This window comes from Durio zibethinus, chromosome 27 (genome assembly GCF_047325235.1).
Source record: "Durio zibethinus cultivar Kanyao isolate XHJ-2024 chromosome 27, ASM4732523v1, whole genome shotgun sequence".
NCBI lineage: Eukaryota > Viridiplantae > Streptophyta > Magnoliopsida > Malvales > Malvaceae > Durio > Durio zibethinus.
Window position 1 is genome coordinate 12,499,851 of NC_143188.1, and position 10,080 is coordinate 12,509,930.

The 10,080-nt window shown below is 28.5% G+C and overlaps 1 protein-coding gene across 2 annotated transcripts; it reads left to right on the top strand.

Moving 5' to 3' along the window:
• The first annotated feature begins 4,599 nt into the window (after nucleotides 1-4,599).
• LOC111279445 (protein ACCELERATED CELL DEATH 6-like) lies at nucleotides 4,600-9,826 on the top strand. Of its 2 annotated transcripts, none has more exons than XM_022866423.2 (3): nucleotides 4,600-5,359; nucleotides 7,422-7,948; nucleotides 8,967-9,826. In XM_022866423.2, exons 1-3 carry the CDS (start codon nucleotides 4,648-4,650, stop codon nucleotides 9,582-9,584), a joined length of 1,857 nt encoding a protein of 618 aa, XP_022722158.2. In that variant the 5' UTR covers nucleotides 4,600-4,647; the 3' UTR covers nucleotides 9,585-9,826. The 2 variants fall into 2 exon arrangements, with proteins under 2 accessions (XP_022722158.2, XP_089612620.1); XM_089756494.1 differs by having other exon boundaries at nucleotides 9,004-9,193.
• Nucleotides 9,827-10,080: the final 254 nt, after the last annotated feature.

The window sequence follows — 10,080 nt, forward strand, 5'->3', positions numbered from 1 at the left end:
AAAAGATTGATCCTTATTGTTACAAATGAAGGTTGAGTCTCATTTGAGCAACCTTTTAAATGCTGGTCCTAAATTGAGCACCCTTTTGATCTTCAATGTTTTGACTAGGGACAATTCATACTTATGAATCAAGTTAATTAGAACGTTGAGACTCGAGGAATTTTACAAAGCTTGAATCACTATCGCATCCTACAAAGCAAGATTGACCTCAAAAGGAAAAGGAAAAGAAATAAAACAATATTGTTTTTACTTTTTTTTTTGTCTTTTACTTTTTTGTAGATGAATGAATGAATGCTCAAATCTGGAGACTCAACTCAAATGATTTATGTAGTCACCCTTAAAATATGACATTTAATAAATCTAGAGTTTGAATTGCAGTAGCTGCAACTGTTTCTCCTATTCTCAAATGTGACCTCTTATGTATAGAAAAAATAATGAATGCTATTTTGTCAAAATGTGAAATTTAAGCAAAATTCCTTTTTTATTTTAAATTCTAATCTACCTCTGACCCTACCTTATCCCACTAATTACAGCATACTTATCTACTTACCTGCGGGAAGGGCATTACTTCTCGAACCAAGCCACCTTCTAATGCAGAAGAACCTCATGCAATCTGAGTTAAACTCAGTTGGCTTATGCAAAATTCTTTTATTATAAAAGTTTCTTACTAAAAACAATTAAAAAAGGCTTAAATATAAAAGCCCTTTAACAAAAATTAAATAATTATCTAAACTCCAATCATTTTATTTCAATCAATTAAGTTCTCAAACATTTATTTTCATTCAATTGTATTTTTAAATATTTATTTTCATAAATTTGAATCTTTAAACATATATTTTTTCCATTGAGCCTTCAATTGAACAGAAATAGATATTGACGGTTAATCAATTTTTATTTAGTAAGATATCAATTGATGAAAGTAGATGTTTGACGGCTTAATTGATTATAATAAAATGATAGATGCTTGGATGATTATTTAATTTTAACTTTAGGACTTTTTTTTATACTTATGCCTTAAAAACACTAAAATTTGGGTCATAAACTTATACTATATATGGATTTTTCACATATTTCATTAGGTTATATAAGTCATAAGTCATATGGTCCATGTTATTAGGTGCTAGCCTCTACTTGCATAAACACTTTTAAAGGGAAAGAGAATGGATGAATTTGAGTGAATCCAACTGCATCATTATAATTAATTTGGTTAGCTAATTAAGGCTCTCCTATTCAATCTAAGCCAATGCATTTGGCATACAATTTTTTTGAACCAAATTATGGGAATCCTATTGCCTTTATACATATATCTTCATCACTCATTGGTCTCATTCCAATCAATGTTCTACACAAATTTTTTGAACCAAATCATGGGAATCCTCTTGCCTTTAGACATATATCTTCACCACTCATTGTTCTCATTCCAATCATTGTTCCTTACTTATAACTTTAATCACTTCAACCTTTATTCGATCAATAAACTTCATTATTACAAAACACAATATATTTCCATTTTGGTTAGTACGGAAATATTTTCCTCTAAATACTTTATTCTACTCTTTATTCCATGAATTTCCTTTACTATTTGATTATACCTTTGCATTTTAGTCTTAACTACATTGGATTGATAAATGACAATATTCTAATGTTTTGCGTCACAAAAAATTTAGGGTAAGGGGAGACTTTTCAATTCTAGTATTAGGGCAAAATGTATGTAATACCTAGCTTCCAAAGGCCCAAGCAATTTTTTCTTTTAAATTGGATATTGTTGGAACATTTTCAATAATAATATATCACATGATTACATGTAATGGTAACAAGTTATATTCCTTTAAAAGGCATGATTATTTGTCAAGAGTTGTGTTTCAAAAAATTGTTTATGTCTAAATAAACACATATTTGAATTGCTATGTCTATACAAATAAATATCTATTTGGATGGTCATGTCTATACAAAAAGATATCTATTTTATTGTAAATAGATCTCTAATTTTAGAAAATAAAATAATTTTTAGATATAGCAATTTATGTTAAATTCTCCCTCCATTTTTCAAATCTTAATCTTGGTTTAATGGTTTTATTAGTGTTTAATCTTAATTTTTTTATTTTAATTTTCTTGTTTTTCCAAAAAAAAAAAGACAAAAATTCCAAAAACTAAAAAAAAATGTTTTCAACTTCAATTTTCTTGTTTTCATAAGGCATAAAAAAAAGTATGGGTATGTTTTGCATTTCATGCATATTTTAATTATGTCATTTACTTTAAATTGTTATTATTTGTTTTGTTCTTAATATTATGAGGCATTTAGGATAGGGGTAGTTTTAGAAAAAGTGTGAAAGTTTTATTTGTTCTTTTGCATACATGCACATTGCATTACATGCATAAGCTCTATACCCTAGTTTTAACCCTAATTAGGAGGAAGTAAAGTAGCTACGTCCTCGAAAGGTGTAAACCTCCAGAATGACTAATGAAATACTCACACTCAAATTAAACCATTTTTCATTTATAGCCAGTAATGGGTGAAGATCGGGGTACCACACTAATCTGTGATGGACGATGATGTGAGGAGCATGGGAACCTTAGATGCGTCAATTCTCGACCCAACATATAATTAGCTTTTAGGGAATCAACCTTAGGTAAAGCCATGCAACACCATTTCCATAGAAATTTTCTCAATTAACTCACATTTAGGAACACCTCTTACTTTTCTCATTTTTGTTTTGTAGTTAATTTGATAATTTATATTTATTGCTCTTAATAAAGGACATAGGAAATCATTAGAAATGACAACAAAAACAAAAAACCAAAAACCAAAAAAATCAAAATCACTAAATTAGATTATTTACACGAAGTGTTATCTCAATTTTTGTAGGGTAATTTGAAAACCCTTAAATTAGAGATATTTTTGAAACTCTATCTACTTATAAGAGAGTGAAAGAAGTGTTTCAATGTTTAAGGTGTTTTCATCTTGATCCAAAAATAAAAATTTTTTTCTTTTTTTAAAATTTGATTTGTTTTTGTTTCTAAAAAAGAAAAGAAAAAAAGAATTAATTTTAAATATTAAGGAAAATAGAATTCAATCAATACCATCTTCAATAGATACTATGGAAGTGCTAATTCTTTTTTACGCGTAACTAACTTTTGGACGTAACTCTGATTTTCACAAACTTCAAAGTGTTCTTTTGTAAAATTTTTAAACCTATTTTTAAATATTTTGTAAAAAGATAAAACTTTTGGGTGGCCAATCACACTCTTAAAAAAGCTTAGTAGCAACTCTCTCATTTTTATTTTCATTGAAAATGTTTTTTAGTCCCTGTTTTCCAATTCATCATTCGTCCAACTTTCGGATCACCCAGCCCCGGATTCCAAGACGTTGCCACAATAGTCACGGAAAATCATGTATAATTGGCAAATTAAGTAACTATTTTCAGACATTAAAATTATAATAAAAACCAAAAACTATAATTATATTCTACATAATTCACACGATTTAAGAACTATACACAGTAGAGAGTATACGTTATAACTTGATCATAAAGATAATTAATGGAATAAAGATTAGAATAAAATATTTAAAGAGAAAATATTTTCGTAATAACTAATAAATGCAAAGGATTCTATTTTGTAATATTCAAGTTTACTGATAGAATAGAGATTAAATTGATAACGAAGGCACAAAGATTGGAATAAGGGCAATGAATGATGAAGATATAAAAGGGCAAGAGGATTCCATGATTTGGGTCAAAAAATTATGCGGCTGCCGGCCTTGGCTTTGTCAAATAGGAGAGCCTTAATTAGCCAGCCAAATTAATTGTAATGACGCAGTTGGATCCCTCAATTAGCTCTCATTCATTCCTATTCCCATACTCTCTTATTCTCTTAAAAGTTTTTTTTCCCATCAGCCAAAATTTAGCCAATTTCAAAAAAAAATCTCATACAAATTTTTTTTTTTGTTGAGATTTTAGTCAATTTCAACAGAATAAACTTATACAATGTCATTAAATCACATGTTGACACATTAGCAATGAATAAACTTAAAAGTTGAAAAGTCTTTAAAAATGTATTAAAGTCACTTTTTTATTATTTATATTTTAAGACTTTTAATTTTTAGGATTTACTCATTAATGATGTGTCAACATGTGGTTCAATGATAGTGTATATAGTGTATACATTGTCAATGCATCAAATATAACTCTTACCAAAAATAACATTTATAATCAAGGAAAATCATGTATAATTGGCAAATTAAGTAACTGTTAATTTCCATGCATTAAAAGTATAATAAAAACCAAAAACTATAATTATATTCAACATAATTCATACGATGTCTAAGGAGAATTATATATGCTAGAGAGTATATGGTATAATCTGATCATAAAGTCAGGGAATAAAGATTAGAATAAAGTATTTAAAGAGAAAATATTTTTGTACTAACTAATAAAAGCAAAGGATTCTATTTTGTAATATTGAAGTTTGTTAATAGAATAAAGATTAAAGTGATGATGAAGGTACAAAGATTGGAATAAGGGCAATGAATGATGAAGATATAAAAGGGCAATAGGATTCCATGATTTGGTTCAGAAAAATTGTGTGCCTGCCTGCCTTGGCTTGGTCGAATAGGAGAGCCTTAATTAGCCATTCAAATTAATTGTAATGATGCAGCTGGATCCCTCAACTAGCTCATCCATTCCCTCTGAAATAACTCTGCAAGCAGAGGTTATTACCTACATGGACAGTGATTTGTTCAAAGCCGCAGAAAATGGTGACATGGAACTATTTAATAAGTATCAAGGTGGTCTTCATTGCCTGGTTGACGGAAGGCAAAACACAGCGCTCCATATTTACTGCAGAACCGGAGGACGACTGGTAGTCAAAATTGATAAACGGTTTCTGTTTTTTCGGAAAAGGAGATTTGAAAGAGAGTTCTCCATTAACTTTGTTAAGCAACTTATCGACGAGTGCCCATCACTGCTACTGCAACCCAATGCCAAAGGAGAAATCCCATTGCACGTAGCAGTTAGACACGGTCATTCTGATATAATCAAATTCCTTATTGAACGCGCCAAAGACCTGGAAGCAACCAGGATGAAGCAGATGCTGGAAATGGCGGATAAGGAGGGAAACACTGCTTTGCATAAGGCAGCTGAAAGTGCTGACCATGTAGTGGTGCGACTGCTGGTAAAGGAATTAGATCCTGACTTTTCATCCTCCGCTAATAAAAGCGGTGAGACTCCAATCTACATAGCTACCGTAAGAAGAAGCAATCTTTTGGTGGCTGGGATATTGGATAATTGCAAGTCAATGGACTGTGGCGGCCCTGATGGTAGAACTGCTTTGCATGCAGCAACCATGGCCATAAATAAAGGTAAGTGAGCTCAATGTTTTGTGTGATCCATTGTTGTTTTGGGTTAATATAATTAAGACTATGATTGACTCTTTTATTTTTTATTTTTTAAAACAAAATTTGAATAAAAAATTAAAAATTTAAACATGATAGAAAACCAAACATAAATATATATATATATATATATATATATATAACAAAACAAAACAAAAAAATCTTTCGAACAAAAATTTTTTAAGTCCCTCACTCGTCATTTCACGTCATTAGCCAAGTAAACCACTTTTCCAAATGGCAAGGTAAGAAAAAAAATAAATTCTTTATATTTATATATATACACACACATAAAAAAAAGTTCTTATCCTGATGTGGATATGATAATGTGGCAAAGTTCTTACCATGTGTTAGAAGCTCGGTTCGTGATCTTTTAACGACTAAAGGAGCAAACAATAATACTTATCTATAATATAAATGTTATATATTTTTGGGTGCAATGTGGCATCTCATGAGCTTTTTTTTTATGTTTAATAATTAATTTTATTTTTTGCTTTTTTAAAATTTTGTATGGAATCTATTTGATTTTTTTTTGTTATTTTAAATTGGATATTTTTTAAAAAATAACAATAGAGATGTGGATAAGACATTCAAAGTTTTTTTCTTTTTGTTAATTTATTATTAAATTTTACAAGAAAATGAGGCCAAATGGTAGTGTCACCTAGGTGTCCACGTCGCACCAATATTTGGATTTTTTTTCTTTTTTATTATTTTATTATTTTTTAATTAGATAAATTTTATAAAAAAATAATATAGACAAAAATGACAAAATAATCCATTTTTACGGATTTTGACCCCTTCAGATCTAATAGGGTGTTCTTTTTCTAAATTGATATTTGGTTGGGAAAGGGATTTTTTTTTTTTCAAAAATCGTGATTGGATCAGAGGCAAGTTTAGGTTTTTTGTCTTGGGATATATAAAACTATATAAATTATTTATTTAATTTTATATTTATATATGTATTATATTAATAAATTTATTTTTAATATATTAATTTAATACAAATACAACATTTATACATAATTAAGATGAAATTTATATAAAAATTTATACTTTTATAAACATTATACTAAATTAAAATTATTAAATTAACTCCAAATCAAGTTGGATCAAATGCATATGTCTATATAAATGGCTGGTCAAAATCGGGTATATAAAAAAAAATCTAATGCCAATTAAGAGTCGGAGTATTATTAAAATTATTAAAGAGTCGGTTCGATGTCAAGGCAATTTTATACCCACCCAACCCGATCAGCACCATATCTAAAGGTAAGGTATCTAAATGGCACCTCCATTTGATTTTTTTTTCTTTTTTGCTTTGGCCCTTTTCTAATTTTAGCTTTCTTTTTTTTTGTAATTTTTAATTGTCTATTTTAGTATTTTTTTTAATTATGTTTGGAAAGATAAATGATCAATTGAGGTCTTCACATGACACCCCCATTTAGTTTCCATTTTTTGGCCTTTCATTTTTTATCTTTTTTTTTAATTAGATAAATTTTGTGAAAAGCAATCTTGACCCCATCTATTATCATCTTTAAGTAGAGGTATCCACATTGTATCTAAATCTTTCTTCTTTTCCTTTTTATTTTTTTGGACTCATTCCTTTTATTTTTAACTTTCTTTTTTTAAAATTTTTAATTTTAGTATTTTTTAACTACGTTTTAAAAGATAAATTTGAAAATGTGAATTTTGATTTGATATCTTATATAAGTTGTGAGAATGAAATACACATGGTACAGAAATTAATTAATAAATTTTCACTAATCAATATTTTTATTAAAAAATTACAGATAAAACTATATTTACTGATTAAATTCATTATGAACAGTATTTATTGCACACAAAAAAATTTAATTCGTGTTGCGAGTTTGTATCTAGTAAATATTAGTAATTAAAATATATTTTTAACATTAAATGATGAAAATAGAAAAATCTCACAAAATATTTCATACATATATATTTCATATATATATATATATTTCATATATATACCAGTACGGTTGAACTTTTTCTCTTCGTTTTGTTTTGGTAGAATCAGCGAGGATAATAATAGAGGCACAAAAGCATTTAACAAAAGAAACTGATGACAAAGGGCGGACTCCACTTCACTATGCCGCCCATTTGGGTCTCCGTTCAATTGTGCAACTGTTGTTAAAAGCCGATCCATCTACTGCTTATATAACTGATAAAGAGAGAGGGACGACGGCTCTTCATATGGCAGCTTGGAGTGGCCGCACAGGCATAATGGAAGACATTATCTCCTACTGCCCAGGTTGTTGTGAAATTGTGGACAAAAGAGGATGGAATTTTCTTCACTTTGCAGTCGTTTCTTTAAGACCGGGAAAATTGAAGAGATTCTTATTTGATGATAACAATAAGATTAAGGATTTACCAGTTAGAAATCTTATAGATGAAAGGGATATCAACGGGAACACGCCTTACCATGTCCCGCGTTTGAGGAAATCTTACAGTGCTAGATATTTTGGAAAAGTTATTCGTATTTTTAAACATCATGGATCTGAAGGAAGTTTCTACCTATATTCAAGTACAGAATCGAAGGTACGACAGCTGGCTCCACCCTACTTTAATTAAGTTTTACATTTCCCATTATATATACATAATTTTACATTTTATCATTGTCATTATATATTTGATTGGAAATTTTTTTTTAAAATTCTACCCATAAGCAAGTTAAATAGACATTTCCTTTTTTATTTATAGGTTTTATTTAATTGAGACAGTCAGGATTATAGTTTTCGTTTTTTTCACTTGGTTGTACAGTTCTTACATAAAATATGTTTTTATGTGAATTTGAAATTTAACTTAATTAGTTTATATAATTATTTTTAAAAATATTTAAAGTAAATCTAAAATTTAAATCTCAAAACCTGTAATTTCTTTTTCAATTTTTAGACAATGGCTTCTTATATACAAAAATATATATATACTTCGATATATATATTTATATGTTCTTCTGTTTTCTGATATAAATAAATAGTTTATTTCATTGTAAAATCAAATATATCTTCAATAAAATAAAAAATATAATAAATAAAAGTATTTTTTAAAAGCAAACAAAGTATTTTTATTTAAATATTGAATTAGTAGATTTTTTTATTTGTAACATAGGTAGTTGATACAGTTATTTTTAAAAATATTCAGAATAGATCTGAAACTTGAATCCTAAAACCTACAATTTCTTTTCCTATTCTTAGTCTCAGGCAGTGACTTTTTATATACAATATATATATATATATATATATACTTCAATATATATATATATTTATATATTTATATGTTCTGATATAAATAAATAGTTTGTTTCATTTGTAAGATCAAATATATCTTCAACAAAATAAAAAATATAATAAAAAGAATACTTTTTTAAAGCAAACAAATTATTTTTATTTAAATATCGAATTAGTAGATTTTTTTATTTGGAACATTGGATTATGCAATGAGAAGGAAGTTTCTATCATTTCATATATCTCACTTTTTCCATCCCAAAATTCTATAGAATGATCAAAATTAATCATTGTTGAAATCAACGCGTAATTATGTGCTGCAAATGGAACAGATTATGGAATTTATGAAAGATATAGCTAATAATGCAGAAGTGGCGGGGAAACCGGTTCACCGCAACTTCCGTGAGATTGTGAAGGAGGTGGAGAAGGAGGATATTCCCGAACACGAAATTGAACAAAAAGCTAGGGAGAACCATTTACTGGTGGCAACGCTTGTAGCAACCGTAACATTTGCCGCAGCATTCACAGTACCTGGTGGAAACAAGAGTGAGCAAGGCACTGCGACCTTGAGTCGTGACTCGGCTTTTCAAGCCTTCATTATAACAGATACCCTGGCATTTGTTTCTTCTCTTTTAGCCATCTTCCTTCACTTTTTCTTAGTGCTTTCTCCTGGGAAAAAACACTATTTCCTATTTCGTTTGCAATGTCTGGCGGATTGGTTAACTGTTTTGGCAATGCCAGCGATGGTGGTTGCTTTCAGCACTGGTACTTACGCAGTGTTGCAATCTTCCTTGGGGTTTGCTATCGCCACTTGTTCCCTTGGCCTCATGTTCTTTCCCGCTCTGCTCACGATCTTCAACTCTTTCTTAGGTTTTATTTTATTTTCGGTTGTGTGGTTAATTCGTGATTTTTTTTCATCTTTAAAAAAAATTTATGATGTTTTTGGTTAAATTATCATATTAATTATTTTATTTATTTTCTTATTGACATTGAAGTCCTTAATTATTAAAATAAGCTTCCTTTAAATGATCTGTTTTATTAGTTAAATTTTATAAAATTTTTATCATCTATTTTCTTGCTTACAAACAATTCTTAATATTGATTTTTATTGTTCTTATTAAATTAATGCCCTCTGACATGTATTCATCCTCCCAATTGATGTCTGAATTATTATAACACATATATACTGTATCCATATAACCAACAGTCATTAATGTCAGAAATCATATAATAACAGCATTATATATAATCTCTATATTTATTGCTTCTCTTTTCAATCATTAATGTGCCCTTTATTCATGGTACGGAAAATCTTTCCCTTTAATTATTTTAATTTAATCTTTATTTGATGAATTACATTTTTTGACTACTACGTTATACTTTTGCATAGGGTTATAATCATAAAGTTTTAGATTCAAAATTTACTAGGTGTGAATTTAGTTATCT